At 41.2% G+C, this 16,441-nt stretch overlaps 1 protein-coding gene across 1 annotated transcript in view; it reads right to left on the bottom strand.

Annotated features, from left to right (window-relative positions):
* Positions 1–4,404: 4,404 nt before the first annotated feature.
* GRB2 (growth factor receptor bound protein 2) overlaps positions 4,405–16,441 on the bottom strand; it is a 48,273-nt gene continuing 36,236 nt past the window's right edge. The window contains exons 3-6 of the mRNA XM_083598307.1: positions 14,207–14,304; positions 10,378–10,500; positions 8,260–8,428; positions 4,405–6,617 (exon numbers count right to left, since the gene is read on the bottom strand). Coding sequence (XP_083454433.1) covers positions 6,432–6,617; positions 8,260–8,428; positions 10,378–10,500; positions 14,207–14,304 — 576 coding nt within the window. The 3' untranslated portion in view covers positions 4,405–6,431. The remainder of the gene's footprint in view (positions 6,618–8,259; positions 8,429–10,377; positions 10,501–14,206; positions 14,305–16,441) is intronic.

The raw sequence follows: 16,441 nt of genomic DNA, 5'->3' as shown, positions 1-16,441 counted from the left end.
CCCTTCCTCCCCCACAACAAACACTCTGTGAGGTGAGTGGGGCTGAGAGACTTCAGAGAAGTGTGACTAGCCCAAGGTCACCCAGCAGCTGCATGTGGAGGAGCAGAGACGCGAACCCGGTTCCCCAAATTACGAGTCTACCGCTCTTAACCACTACACCACACTGGCTCTCACCAAGTGCTCCCCAGAGCATAGTTGGGAACTGCTGCTCTACAGACAGTGGTGAAACTGCATGCTCCAGCACCTGGGGTGAAGAGCAGGTGGGGGTGTTGCTGGCATGCTGCTGGGGGTATGTGGTGTGTGTCCTGGGGGCGTGGCACGTCGTCCTGGGGGCGTGATGTGCGTCCTGGGGGCATGGCACGCTGCCTGCAGGGGCATGGCGCCCAGCACAGTGGGGGTGCATTGCACATGTCCGGGGGGCGCCCACAACGGTACACCTCTCCCCGATGGTGCTGGGGACGGTGCGTTCCCCCACCCCATACCGTTCCTCCGCCAGTGTCTACACACACAGCCTTATACAGAAATAGGACTCCTGTGGTCATCTGTATGTTTAGCTCCAGCCAGCACAGCCAGTGATCAGAGATGAGGGCAGCTGAGGTCCCAACAACTTTAGAAAGGCCGCAAGTTATCCATCCATGAGCTGATGCATCATCCATTCTCTAGTGTGGCCACCCTGGTGTCACACAGAAAGTGTGCTTTAAAGGTAAGGTGTGGTGTGTCCCATGCCTCAGAAGTTCCACAACTCAGGTGCCACCACTGAGATTGCTGCATGTTTTTTAGCCACCCACCTAACCTTAGAAGGCAGGAGCACCTAGAGAAGGGCTTCCAAAGACCTTAATAGGCAAGTTCATGTGAAAGATTTCTAGGGTGGATCCAGACACAAGTTAAAATTGCTGTAAGTCAGAAATTAAATTGTTACAACGAAAGAAAAAGAAAAAAAAGCCTACGTAAAAATCCATATAAACTCATTTTTGCTCTCTGGCGCTCTCTGGTATTATAACACATCCAAAACGTATTATTGTGACAAATATAGCTGAGTCCCTAATCTTTTTGGTATGGCAATCAACAAATCCAAAATTACCCAGTACGGTGACCCATAAATTTATTGTCACATTAATTTTGGACCTTAGGCAGCCACATATTTCATGCATTTTAACGGCAAATGTTTGCCTGTTTTATAAGCGTCACTTGCAGCACCCACACACAAAAAAAATTACTTAGCATCCCTATTAATCTATAATTTGGTGAAGTATTTATACTACTTATAAAGTTGGTTTACAATTTTGTTTATGCAGTGGTTGCTGCTTTAGAGGCAAATATCCATCAAGGAGAGCAATTTGAAAGTACCAATCCCTTCTCTAAATGGAGACAAAAAGATAAAATGCAAAGGTTTTAATTTGTTCAATAGTTATGCCGAGTGGTATTGTAGTCCTTTCCCCTAACCTTCAACCCTAACCAGCATGGCCAGTGGTGATAGCGGCATGAGGACGAAGTCCCCTATCTCTGCTTTAATGTACATCCTCTCCCATTTTCAGTGGCTTGTGCATGGTGAAAAACAACAACTTTGTGTTTAAAAATTTGTGATGCAGTACAGTGGTACCTCGGGTTACATACACTTCAGGTTATATACGCTTCAGGTTACGGACTCCGCTACCCCAGAAATAATACCTCAGGTTAAGAACTTTGTTTCAGGATGAGAGCAGAAATCGTGCTCCGGCGGCGCAGCGGCAGCAGGAGGCCCCATTAGCTAAAGTGGTGCTTCAGGTTAAGAACAGTTTCAGGTTAAGAACGGACCTCCAGAACGAATTAAGTACTTAACCCGAGGTACCACTGTAGTTTAGGTCCCTGCTGAACAGCAGCAGGATTTTTTACCTCCTAGTTATGTCAGTTTTCTATATGCCAATGTCATATTTTCCCAGAGCTCGCTAGATAGACATGTCCCCAGATACAGTAAATGCTGTGGGTGGGGAGACTGCATATGGAAAAGTATAAAAAGGAACTAAAATGGAGTGTCAGCAATTTTGAACTGCGAAATGAGGAAGGTCTTATTCCCAGAGGTTATTTCTTAAACACAGTATCAAAACAGGCATCAAATTGCATTTTAAATGCATAGCCCACGCAAGAAAGGTTAGCACTCTGTGAGGGAACCTGTGTGTTTTAATACTGGATAAGGATATATAGCAAGTTTGTTGCTGTGGTTACTCGTTGGCTAAATTTAGAGCTTTTGAAGCGGAGGCTAACCGACAGCCAAGATTTAAAATTTGAGCCATATGTCTTCTGATGGCTGATGGTTTGCCAGCAATCAGCACAGCAGGCAAGTATGCAGATTTTCTTTCTTAAATAAAAGCTTGGATAGAATGTGACATTTAGAGAAATTGTATTTGCCTCAAAAAGGAGTTTTGAATGCAAAATTGAGCACCATTTACGAACGGAACAGAGGCAAAGATTACATCAGTAATAGGCGGGGGCGGGGGGAAGGGACAGGAAAAATGTGGTCAGACTATTTTTCTCTCTTCGTCTGAGATCTTCTTCCACCTTAGTGAAGTTAGGTGGTCAACAGCTCTGCTGGCTTTGGGTCAAATGTCCCCTGCAAAATTTCCTGAAGTTTTTTTGTTTTTTAAAGACTGAAGTACAATACTAATTGTATCTACTCAGAAGTAGGTCTCGTTGAATTCAATGGCACCTACGCTCAGGTAAGTGGGGTTAAGATTGCAGCCTAAATCAGAATACTTCTAAAAATAAACATTCCAAACTCAGTTTTGCAACACCAGCTTAAGTAGCCCAGGCTGTAACTCATACACTTTATGCCTAGTTTGAGACGATGCAGATCCACACTATAATGAAATAACTAATGGAAGTATCATGCAAACAAGAAAAGAAAAGCCACCAGGGCAGAACACTGCTATCAGGATTTTTTACAGTCAGCAAAATGTGTGAAAAGTCTCCAAACAAAAAAGTGCAAAAATGATTTAAGACCCATACCATCCTGCCAAAGAACTTTTAACCCAATTTACAGGGGGAAAGCAGCCCCCAGGCAGTGGGATAGATAGAACATAATATTGTGTCGTACTTTGAAGACCTACAAGCAGGCAATACCGACATTGTACAATCCTAGCCACTTTCTCCCCAACATGGCTTTTTGTGGGACATCCAGACTTCTGCTTGTCTGGCTGTGTTTCCCTGGGAAAACCCAATCTTTTAAGGTTTTCCATGGATCGACATTTGCTCCGATTCAGCACCAAGAGCGGGTTTTTCCAGGAGAAATAGAAAAACGCTCAACCCCATGACTAGAAAGTACAGGACAAGCAGAAAACCGCTCAGACAAGCAGAAGTGTGGACCAGCCCTTAGACAGGATGGTCTCAGTTCTGATAAAATGGATCAACTCCATGCAGACAGCAGAACTGCCAAGTGCCCTCTTTCCAAAAGCAGCCCTCCCAGCTTATGCACCCAAGTTATGCAAATACTAACGGAATTCCAGAATCAGCCTTTGACAGAGCAACTGTTCCAAATGAGAGCAAGAAGAATGCAGTACCAAGTGCCTAAGCACCAACACGAGTCCAAAAACCATGGCCTTACGAGATAAGTGGTTTATGTGTTATTTTGTTACCAATGTTAGAGTCAGAAGTTCACGTGAATATGTAGATGATCTGGTTTGCTTTTAGCCTATAGGAAGTTTCAAATGGCGCACTGTCAAATTCTGAGTTCTTTCAGCTTGGCCCAGTCCAGGGGCAGTCTTGGCTGTCAGGGTTTCTCTGGCAGATTTTCTACAGTAAATATTGAACTAAACATTAAATGTTAAAATATTTGGCTGAATATAGCATTAAAAAAATTGCACCAGATGGTGAGTCAGAAAGTGTGCGGGCACATTTGGAGTGGGAGGGTTTGTGGTGTCCACCAGCTGAAACCATTATAAACAGAATACACATAGGCTCTGCAACTTGCATGTCTAGGATACAGCATCCTTCTCCTTTCCCCGTGCCCTATCTCAGTCTGAAGAATCTCACCTCAACCTCTTTAATACCTTCCCATCCATTGTGACATATCAGCCCAGGATACAGTTTGAAAGTGTTACACGTGACTGTTTCTTCAGTAAGTGATGTGAGATTTAAGGTCCGTACTGTATGGTTCAAGGGAAGTATTGTGTTATTTTATATGTTTCGTTTGTGGCGGATATTGAGCTTTTAGCTGTCACCAACCTTTGACCTCTAGTGTAACAGAAATCTATGCTGAACAGGTGAGATTTTGGGTGGGTAGCAAATTATCTGAAGACGCAGAACCTTCCGTGGATCACTTTTTCAGGGTGCAATCCTAACCCCACTTACCTGCAGGAGTAGAGATGGTTAGGAGAACTGCAGCCCTAAACTAGCTGATGGTTCATTAAATGAACAGAAAAGACACTGATATTCAAGTGAAGAATTTGTTGTATATTTATTATTCACAGTTAATTACTAACTACCAAATGCTGCTGCTGAGTTAAAGGATTAAGTACATAGGCCTTTTTTTATTTAAACACTGATTTTTTTTTAATATATATATACACACAAGACATTATGTCTGCAAGGCTGCATGATATACACCGATTCCAAAATAAGAAAACAATCAAATGGTCCAAGTGTAGAATGCCATAGATTCCTTTTCCAATCATTTTAGAAAGAAGAAAGTATGGGGGAGAGGGAAAGAAAAAGTCAGCTAGCAAGGAATGGGTGAGAAATCAATACGCTACAGGGTAGCTTTTTCTTTCATCTGCTGGGAGAAATGGAAGTGTAAGGCAGAGTCCATCTCAGGAATAACACACTTGTAACACTTAGTATAAAAAGGCACCTGCCAACACAGGAATTTTCCCCATTTGGGCGGAAAAGAAGATATCTGTGGTAGCGTTGGGATCTGTTGTTGGGATGAAAGTTTCAGCCATGTGGCTCAGCAAAAGGAAATAAGGTGTGTATTGGCACAAAGAGCTCTGCAGGTTGCTCTTCCCTGTCCAAGTCCATTCATAAAACTATGAATGGCTTCAGTAAATCTTATCTGGGGCCGCAAGATTGAAATACAACCCCCAACAGCCTGCTGTGAGTTGGAAGAAACACAAGTCCTCCAACTATGTAACACTGGCATGTGGAGACAGGGAAAATCTGAAGCATAGAGATACCAGATTCCTCTTTTCGAGAACAAGTCAAAGACTAATTGAGACCCAGTCTCTCTCATATATATATATATAGTATGTGTGTTTATAAAGGGGAACTGAACTGCTTATCACTAAGCATCATCTTTAATTATATACTTGGAGAGCACCCAAGGTGTAATTAAGCACAATTTCTTGATGCCTCCCTGTAATATTTTTTGGGGGAAATGACAGTTTCACAGGACATCCCAGAATATTCAGTCTCCACCACATGGCAGCGTCATACAACATGCCACATTCTTCATAATGGTGCAATCTCTCTTTTCTCTCAAGGGCCCCTGGCTGCAGGTCCTAGCCCTGCCTCTTGTAGAACACTTTTATGTCTTTTCCCACCTGGTAATAAAGAATATCAGGTGCTTATACACATTTTAAAGCTCCATCTGGTTTATGGAAGGCTTCGTATTTAATAATAAAGCTACATCCCTCCCATTCACCCCCTTAAATATTTACATAAAAGCAGGGGGGGGGAAATCTGAAAGCTCTGGACTGTCCTTTTAACTTAAAAAAGAATAAGGAAATGAGGGAAAGGCACTAATGGAAAAATAGAAGAATGTGCTCAACCACACACTTAAACAAATTTTAAAAGCTGTCATGGTTAATGAGAGCATGATCTAGCTGTAGCAGAGAATTTGTCACGACAGCCTGCACCCTGTGGTGGTAAAAGCCCCACCTTCTTCCCTTTGCTCTGAAGCAGCTGGGTTTTCAGATGGGAGGGTATGTAGGCGGAATTAAGACCCTATCTTACCCAGGCAAAATACTGAAGGCAAAAGTAAAGTTGGCATATGGCATGTGTGTGTTTTGCTTTTAAACTGGGTAGTGGATTTGGTTCCTTTCTCGGTCCCTTCATGAAGGCCGTTTGCATAAGTAGCAAACACCAGCAGAGCTTCTCCCTCTTATCTTCCTTGAGTGGCATGGCATGGACTTCATATAGCATTAAAACTTCATGCACTGATGAACTGGTGTGTCAGCGTTGGGGGAGAAAGGACAAGTGAACGAAAGGGGCCACCCGGAAGTAACCGAAGAAATCTGTTAATATCTATTTAATTTAAAAGGTAAGTTTTGGCGCGCAAGTTGGACCCTTCTCCTGTCCCCTCCCCACAAAGTTCCATACTGAGTGGGGGGAATAAAGTGTTCCCTCTCCGGCAGAGAGGTGACTCAGATTTATGGCCTGATGACTGGAGATCACTGGCTGCACTTAGATTCTGAATGTGTACTGTTTCTCCTGTTTCCTTAAATAATCTTTAATAATTTGCTCTAGATGTTCCGGTTCACTGGGGTCACGTAGTTGCGTGGAAACATGCCTGTTTGGTCATGGCAGGCTCCCTTCCACCAGTTGGGATCAGAATTGTCAAGGACCCGGATAAAGTCTCCACGGCGAAAGCCCAGCTCACCTTCCTCTTGAGGGTCAAAATCAAAGAGAGCCTGAACATATGTGGGTTGCTGCAGACCAAAGAAAAGAAGGGTGAGTTATTAATTGCTCTACACATCTCCAATTTTCATTTTCTGCTAATGGTGAGCCAGTTCTGGATCCGGTCCTGCCTAGAAGCAGTTGCTCACCCCTTGGGTAAAGCTACCAATTTGGCTTCTACTGATTTTTAAAAATAGAGTACACCACATAAAATTAATATACACTTACGTTAATGCAAAAACTGTTTTGTTTTTCTTGAGTTTTTTGCCTACCAATGAATCTGCATTGAAAGGGTACACTACTCACTAAAGAATCAGGTAAACAGTTTGGCAGGTGTTGCTAAATCTGCATTATCACTGGAGGACCAAGAAGCACCTGTGGCATGCAGTGCCTTTCACGAGTTAAGCTTAATGGACTAGCTGTGAACCTTCACTGGCCGAGGCTCTAGCTAGTAGTGTTACCCATGTACTGGCAAGCTTGAGATTAGACTCCTGCAGGAGTAGCCAATGTGAAATACAACCCCCGCTATATTTGACCAATGGATTGGTGAGAGTTGCAGTTTAATGTTTGGAGGGTACCCTATTGGATTACTGCAAAGCACTGTATGAGAGGCTGCCTTTGCAAACTTTTCTGAGACTGCAAACAGTAGATCTCAGTAGTATCCAGAGCAAGCTATAAACAGTTCCAAACACTGGCTGTTTAAAGCCCTAAATGACTTGAGAGCTGGTTATCTGAAGGACAACCTTCTACTTCCACGTGAGATTTCCCATATCCTGTGTTCACCTTCAGAGATGCAACTTTGCTTCCTACCATTCAAAGTTAGGTGGGTGGCGATACCACCTTATCGGCTGCAGAACCGCCTATTTGGAACAGCCTCCCCCAGGAAGTTCACCTTGTGTCAACTTTTGATAATTGGTGGTGGTGGTGGTTTTTTCTTTTATTCATCCAAACATTTGAGCAAACTGAATTGCAACCAGTGCTAATGAGAGCAAAATGAAGCCTCACATAAGGAAATTCTCTGCCCAGTCCTCACTACTGTAGCCTCTACCGTGGCAGGAGGCCATAGGCAATCGTGTGGGATGGGACAACCCACATGCGGCAACCCACCACCACATGGATCTTTTTATTTCAGTCTTCTGCTTGACAGTATTGACTGTGTTGTTGCTGCTAATTATTTTTAAAATCAAGTTTCTGTGTGCGTGTGTGTAATATGCACAACAGCCTGGAAGCCTTATAACAAAGTGAGGCTTGTACATTTTCTAAGTGTGGTATCCTTAGCCACGAAAGAAAGGCACTGTAGTAACAAATATTATAAACCGGCAGCCTCATACCCGGCCTTGCTCAGGAATTCTAAGAAACCAAAGTATCAGTGCAGTTTTGAAAAGTGGAGTCTGCCATCTTGATTCAGAATGGTGCTCATTTGTATCCCAAAAGAGATGAAAACTTGCTCCTTGATCTCAGGAACCATCGTGCAAAATTTGGTACAATATCTTAAAAGGTGGCTAAATACACAGTGGACAAAGAATGCTCCAAAATATATAGCAGGTATTAGAATTGTGCTTATACTCCAAACTGTAAAATCCCCTAAAACACAGATTTGCGTAAGGTTATTATTGAATAATATAGAACATTTGAAGATGGAAATGAGGCAGAACTCCACTCATGCTCCTTTACCTGAGGCACCTGCTCAATGTCTCGAAGAAATATCTGCTGATTCCTGGAGACAGAGGTCGATCTGTGATAGTCTACCAACTCATTCAGAGAATTGAACTTTACCACCCAGAGGAAATACTTGCCAGCCCCATCTCGAAGCACCTTGAAGTGCTGCACATCATTTCCAAATCTAAATAGAAAGAGAAGAACATGTCCAGGCTTTTATTTATTCTTCTAATGTGTATGCCAATGCATGACAGGTACTATTGTCTGCTGTTGCTAAAGCAAACATTTGCACGTACACAGGCTAACAGTCGAGCATTAGTCTCGGACAAGGCATGAGTCCAAGGAAAGGACCCAGTTCCTTGGAGATGTTTGGACTGCTTCAGAATCCCAAGACAGACTGGATCAGAGGTGGCCCAAGGTGAAGCAGGCTAGCTCCAAGGCTCTGGAATCTTGGGAGGGTTCTTAATAACCTCGCTTAAGCCTTCCATAAATGGTAAACTCCAGGCAGAGAATAGGAGAGGAGGCAGGAGAGGAAGGGTGTCTGTAAGTGACAGATCTAGCTTCAAGCAGGGAATGGCTTTACCAGGACTCTCCTCTTATTTCCAATCTATATCCTTTTGATATAAGATACCAAAAGAACATAATAAACTTTGCACTTTCTGTGGCCTTGGTGCAAACTGAGCAGATTTTTTTTTAAAAAAGACGTTAAATATTGTTTTTCGTTTGTAACTCCCTAACCCCTGCATCTATCCTTCTGAAATTTTGCAGGGAACGTATCTGGGGGCATTTCTACATTGTATATTATGTTCATCCAAACACAAGCACATCAAACCCTTAACATAAATTTCACACTTTAAAGGCATTTCACATAGAAAGCCTTGCAGCTATGCCTGAAATTTGGCAGGCTTTATTGCCCTCAGAAGTGGCCACTATGCCTGCAAATAATTCTGCTCAATATTAACTACAGGTTATAGGCGTTTCTTGCTTTCACCCTAATAGTCAATGGGAATGACATCTGAGGCTTCAGATAATTAGGTGAGTTAGCCACTTTCCTTTGACATGAAGTGAGGCACAATGTTAATCCATGCCAGCGAGGCAGGCACTGAGTATTTTCTCTCTCTCTCTAAGCTAACAGGACCTATTGTTGGTTCTAGGCAAATATGGATTTCAGTGATTCTTGAACGATAGGTGGCAGTACTGTGCTATGAGAAGTCAGCATGTGTCACTGATTACCACTGCTAATAAATACAAATGCTGGTTTTATAGTAAGGGTATAACAAACTATTAGAATGAACATTCTATTAATATCTTGGTTTGATATTCCCAACAGGTTTTCATTTGTACCAAAGCTGATCTATTACAATGTAGGAGAAGATGACTGAAAGAAACACTTGAGGACTATTCACAGAGTCTAGAACAAAAGCACCAAACTTCTACATACTTGGATAGTCAAGAATGCCTCTCCCCTTACAATATGAGACTATCTGGTAGATTGCATGGTAGCGTTTGGAAGGGCAAAGCTATGCAGAAGGACTCAGCAAGGTACACGTGGTTTTCTATTTGTACAGTATCAATTCATGTAGCTAGAGTTTAATAATTATTTTTATTTGATTTAAAGAAAACAACAGAACCTATTTACAAAAGGCGATTAGAGCCAAGGTGGAAACAGCACCTTATTTGGAAACATGCAAGTTGCTGAAGGATACCTTCAGAGATGAGAGATTCGGGTGATAAATCAATGAACACAAAAACCCTTAAAAAGTGTAGAATCCTGGAGTTAACAGTGATTTCCCTAGGGTATTATGAAGGATTCTATATATTTGAAAAGCATTTTACAACTTTACCAGCCCTAATTGCAAAATGCCTGAGATTTGAGAAGGAACGCACTAAAAAGCAAGATGGTCAGGGGTGGAGGGAGAGAAGAGAAGAGAAGAGAAGAGAAAGCAGGACAACCAATAAGCGTCCCCATATATCAAGTTACTGCACCAACATTTCCAAGTTTTGTAGTCAGGGAAACAAGGACTATATTTTATGGCATTTTATGGCAGAAATAAGAATAATTCAAATAGGCTTATTTCACCTGTAGTTTAAGTGCAGAACGTGTTTATCAACCAACTATAATACAACACTTACTTGACGGAGAGAGAAAAGTCCCCGGGAGCACTCTCACTCTCTCTTATGAGGAAGGCACCATCATGTCTCTGTTTGCCCAACATCTCCTCTGCTTTTGCTCGGGGGATCTTCCCAAAAAACCACCTGTGCAAACACAGTTGAAAATTAAGCATAATTCAAACTCCAAAAAGGCAAGTTTGGATATGTTCATAGCTGGGAAGTAATCTGACAGGTATAATCAATTGAACTGTTCCACGAGGCTGCACTTAAATAATGTTTTTAAAAAGTAATTTTAAAGATTGGAGTGATATAAAACTGGAGATTACATAAATAATATCAAGTTCCAGTAAGTAATAGATACCACTTCATTTTTTAAAAAAAGTCAATTTCCTCAACGTTTCTTGATTTAACAATTTTTGCCATTTTCAAGGCTTTTAACCACTGCATTATAGGAAGAATTTGGCTGAAACAATGAGATTCAGGATTAACAAGTTATAGATTCTTAGGGAACTTCTCCCATCCTTTAAAATTATTTGTAGTGATTTAATTTCTTTACTTCAGATTCCCGACAGCAAGCATTCCCATTAAAATAAACCACAAACATTCTACTTTTAGCAAAGCCAGAATAGTGACTATTAGGGCAGATAGGATTTTGCATCATTTTGCAACTCTGCTTTATGGGTGCCCGCTATAGTTGCTACCTAGGAAAGCTTTGTTTTGCATATACTGAATATAAGCCCCATGATTAATGGCATTTGGGGGAACACAGTTTAAGTTTACAAGTGCCTTTAGGACTATTCACATTGCAAACCATTTTGGAAGGTAGATCACACAAACCCATCTCAAGCACTTAAGAGACAATGTGGTATGGTGGCTAAAGGAGACTCTGCTACAAGTAAGGAAGTTTGAAATCAGAAATGTTTGCCTATGTCATGAAGTCACGACTTGGATTTAGGCAAGCCTCCTTCTCAGCCTCAGTCCTCTGCCCCCCAAATGCAATATGGGGGATAATACTGACTTTACAGAATTGTAAGGATTACTAGATAGTACACGTTAAGTGCCTCAAACACTAGAAAGCACTTCACAAATGTTGCATTAATGCCTCTCTGTGCTTTCCATTGCAAGATCTGTCAATAACTTAAACATTTGTCACTGATGCTTCTTAGTAGTTAGAAAAATCTGGCTCTTGCCAGAAGCAATGGGAAACACACAAGGTTGGTGGATTGATTATGTCATGAGAGCTGCATCTGTTCATCTTCTGATTCCACTTTCATATGTCAGATATAGTATTGGAATTGCCACAAAACTGACTTTGGTTTTATATTGGGGCTGCATTATATGGCTTATTCTTCCAGAACTAGACAGAACTTTTCTGTAAGCACAGTAGTGATTCAGACAAAAGAAGCATGATCTGTAAGTTTACATTATGTGCAGATCTCTGCATGCATTCTAGACTGCCTGCATTGTCGGGTTTGGTCAGAAAACTACATCCCAAACTGTTAGCAACGTCTACAAGAAAACAAAAGCCGAGGTGCACTTGCAGGTCTGCGGGTCATGGCCAGTGTCTTCGCAAGGTTTCATTTCTCCCTTTCCATGTACATGTTGCCCTGGGTTTCTGCCTCAGAAACTCAGCAACCACAATTTCAGCCTCTGAAAATGTTTGCGGCCAGTCACCATGGAGCCATGTTATTGAGAGCTCAATATGTTTCACATTCACATGTGAAACGTATCAATAGAATGTAATTGAAGCATGCTTCCTTATTACAGCAGTCAACCAATTCAAAACCAAACATTGCTGTTTACTAATGGACAAAGTAACCTGCACTGATTGTGTAATGTGTTCAACTTCTTTTAACAGGGCAACTCTCTTTGCCAACTTGTAATGCCTAAAGGCCATTCCTCCTGATAACCAGAGCTATCCTGAGGTAAGGTGTTGGGGATCTGTAGTCCTTAAAAATATCAAGAGGCAATTGTTATAGATAACCATAAGAGGGGAAAACACAACTTCCAAAACAGAATAAATCCAGCAACAGCTTAACACCAAGGTGGAATCTACACACATATAAAAAAACGCAGTGAAAATTGTTTTTTTTAACTGTCGCTACCTAGTGACACATTTGTATAATGCACTTTACAACATATTTAAAACGTTTTATTTGTAGCTGTGTAGCTGAGTCCCAAGATAAAATGAATGACATTAAAACAAGTGGTTTTTTAAACAAACAAACAAACCAAAAATAAAACACTCAAATATTTTAAGATTAAAAGAAAGGGCAAATAAGGTCCTAGTGCCAATAGGAATACCAAATAGGTGCCCAGTGAGCCTTTACAGAAAAGGCATTCTACAACTGGAGCCCCAGCAGTGAAAAGGGCCTTAGAATATGACCCTAAAGTCTTGTTAGCAAAACTATGTGACCATGTGAATTCCTAGAGAAGAGCTTGCAGTCGCTTCACTCTTTTCCAGTTCTTTTTATTGATGCCCAATGTTGAGCTAAGCCAAGGTTTGGTGTAACATGTTCTCCAAACTGGGACTCATGGTTAAGCTCTCTGCTCACCAACCACAAGTTGTAGCCAAGGTTTATTCTTGCTTGTTTGCTTCCTACATTTGTGAAATTTCATTCAGTGTCTCAAACGGACACCTGTATACTGAAGTTTTGGAAAACATAAAAAAATTCAAATCCAACCAATTAACCGCTTGAAACAGTGATGATTAATATAGTAAAATTCTTTAATTGGCTGGCAGCCTTAGAATGACCTTATATTGAAATTAAGCCTAAGTAACTATGACTAGATTTGCACAAAGTCCTCTCCTATTAACCTTGCCCCTGTTTAGATTGTAAGCTCTTTAGGACAGGTTTTTGCTTATGTTATCTCTCTTCAAGAAGGGAGCAAGTGAGAAAGTAGAAATGAGTGGAAAGGTCTGCATGGAAAGGATGACAAAGGGTAGCCTACAGACTAGAAGAATTAGAAGTATTTGTTGAGATGGCGCAAAACTGGAAAACTAAAAGCAGCAAAACCTGAGAATGAATGGCAAAGGTGGGTTTCAAAATTAGATTTCAATTGGAACTATTGTTTAGTGAAAGGGTTACAGGGATGAGATTCTACAAAGAATACTGTGTAAGTTTCTCAGCATAGGGCTTGTGCTGCTGGCAACAGAATGTGTATACACAGCTTAGTGAACAGGAACTTGTCTTCATTACATATCCTCAGTATTGAGACCATGTAGTACTTAATATAGTGAACGATTGCCTGCTATCAATGGAAAGAAAGAACTAAACATTTAATAAGCTGTCAGCGGTAATATTTTACAGGAAATACTGACTAGTAAGGACCACACATCTAGTATAGAATATACAAAGATTTTTAGTAAGTTCACCAAGAAAAATAATCTTTTTGGTGAAGGGGAAAACAGGCAGGAAATAATTTTACACTAAAGAAGTGTGTACCATTCGCAAAGGTTTCCTTTTGAACAGTTAAAGCCTTACTATTACTACAGCAGAATCAAATGTTATGTTGGGTGAAGCCTGTCTAGTTCAAACTGCAACAAAAGCCAACAACCTGGGCTTTACTGTTGATTTTGCAAGACTCACAGTGAGTGTACTGAGTGGGAATGCAGTTCACATGATCCACTTTGTTGCTGCCAATGTCAACAACTGCCACTACAACCCCTGCATTGATGGCATCCCTGCCATACAAAATATGGTCAGAGGATTGATGGCTCTCATGGGAATGAAAAAGTTTTCCAGAGATATCCTTCCTGCATTGACAACTACCAGAACTGCAAGTGAGCTTGGCCAGAATTTGGCCCTAAGCATAATGTCACACACAGAAGTCATGGTACTTTACTTACGGATGTGGTTTCATTTCAATATAATTTTTGGGAATGAAGCCATCTTTGCCATTGAGTTCCGCCTTGTACCAATTTTGATCACATTCTTCGTTCAAAACCTGGCAGAGAGGGGATTAAAGAAACACAAAATTACATTTCAGGATAGCATGATGTTGATGCTCTAATTTAAGCCTACTTTATGAAAAGCCAGATAGTTTCAAAGCACTCTTACCCTACTCCAGTAGCTGAAAAGTAAATTATACCAAGTCAAACTACATTCTGTAGACATTTCAAAGTCAAGCCATATTCTGACACTCGCTATGAAATATGGAATTAATTGTGTTATAGAGAGCATGTATTTTGTCTCCTAGGAGGACCAGGCACTGGTATGTCAGCTCTATCCAATGCTAAGCTCTATTACCTTTAAAAATCCATCACATGATCTACATAAAGCTATTTTATAGCCTATTACAGCCATTGTTGAATTGTACTGTGTACTTCAAATCTGAAATCCTATAACTGGTTTCTTTTTAAATTTACCCTTCAATCAGCTTTGTATTTGATCCCCTTCTCCTATTAAGATTGTCTTAAGAGCTCTTTCAAGTCTTAAAGCAGCTCACACTTCTGCCTTTCATTGGGGGTCTGTATCATCCAAAAAGGAACATGGATGTCTCCGCAGATGAAGCAGAACTCCACACACATTTGTGGCCCTTATCTCACCCCCATGAAGCCAGAGTAGTCCAACCTTGTCTCTAGACATGTGACAAGCTCTTCCCAAATTGATGTACTCCAACTGAAGGGATAGTGACATCCAATTAAGATGCTTTGTTTATTAGCTAATTTGCTTCTATGGAATAAGAAACACAATACTGTATATTTCTATGAAAATTTAAAGAGGGCCTTTTTATTGAACAGTCACATAATAAGAGTAGCAATGAACACAGATAGTAAACAATTAAGACATAAACACTAAACACAACTTCACAGGGCACAACTCTAAAGTCCGCTTAATATGCTCATTTTAAATCTGGTAAGTTTAGCTGATTGCAGTAATTTATTAATGATTTCAGACCTCCTGTTAATATTTACATGGTATAGCAAACACTTGTGTCCACACATGCCATACTCTATACCATTTCTCACACAGAGATATAAAACACAATAAAGCTTCCCTATATAAAAATGCACTGCATCAGCAGAAATCTGGAAGCCAAACATTTTCATCAATCTAGGAAGAGAACTTCTCTTTGTAGACACTAGACGTGAAGTGAAAATTCCTGCAGAGCTGAAAGCCAAGTCAGTAATTAATCTAACCAAATTGATGGGAAGTAAAGCAACTGTTTCTTTTATGCTAGAACATTTGTGCTTGAGAGGAAGGATATTTTTAGCAGCTACACATGAACCAAGACTGCTATGCAATGGCCTTAAGTCTGTATCTAGCCTCCTATTACAGTGATAGTAAGGGAGTTCTGGACTGCAGCCTGTCAGATTCCTAGTTTGATAAGAGAACTCTTATCAATTCACGCCCAGCTGTCTCCATGGAAACAGAAAAGTCAGCTTTTTCTGCAATAGCTTGAAAAATCACAAGAGGTTCTCAGGCCAAACTAGACAATGGCCCAATTTCCACAACACATTAAATCACAGTTTAAAATGAACCATGGTTTCATGTAAACAAGCACTGTGCTGGTGCACCCTACTAAAGGGTTCTGGGGGTACTCTTCCCCTGTTCCTGCATAACCAAGTGGTGGCTTCTTCTTCAAATCAACCTTTTTGCTGCAATGACCACCAAAACCTCCAAAGCATAATATATTTTCTGCATTGCCCAGGTTCACCACAGTGAGATCATCTGATTAAATGTGTTATCATTCAGACAGCATCAAAAACACACTAATTCTGTTAATTTTAGGCCCAAAGGCTTTCATTATGTAGTGTTGCTCATGTGTGAACATGAAGGCTGGCAATATCAACCCCGATCCCCGCCGTGTGGGAACCCCTTGCGGACCTCCACAGCGCCTGGAGACAGACAGGTTGTGCATCCATAGCAACAACCAGAGGAGGGCTGACTGCTGGGAGGAGCACAGAGATAAGAAATGCCATGGTGCATCTGCAGCAGCACAACTGGATGCCTTCATCTGCTCCAGCTGCAACAAAACATGTTGCTCCCCTATTGGTCTCTACAGCCATAGCAAGCACTATAACCTTTCAACAAATAGTTTGACTTCACCTCCAAAGAAGCACTCCTCTATTGTCTCCTGA

The sequence above is a fragment of the Podarcis filfolensis genome (genome assembly GCF_964270895.1).
Source record: "Podarcis filfolensis genome assembly, chromosome: 2".
In the NCBI taxonomy this organism is placed as follows: domain Eukaryota; kingdom Metazoa; phylum Chordata; class Lepidosauria; order Squamata; family Lacertidae; genus Podarcis; species Podarcis filfolensis.
The sequence above is the reverse complement of the archived record's forward strand: the minus strand, read 5'-3'. Positions and strand labels throughout refer to the sequence as shown.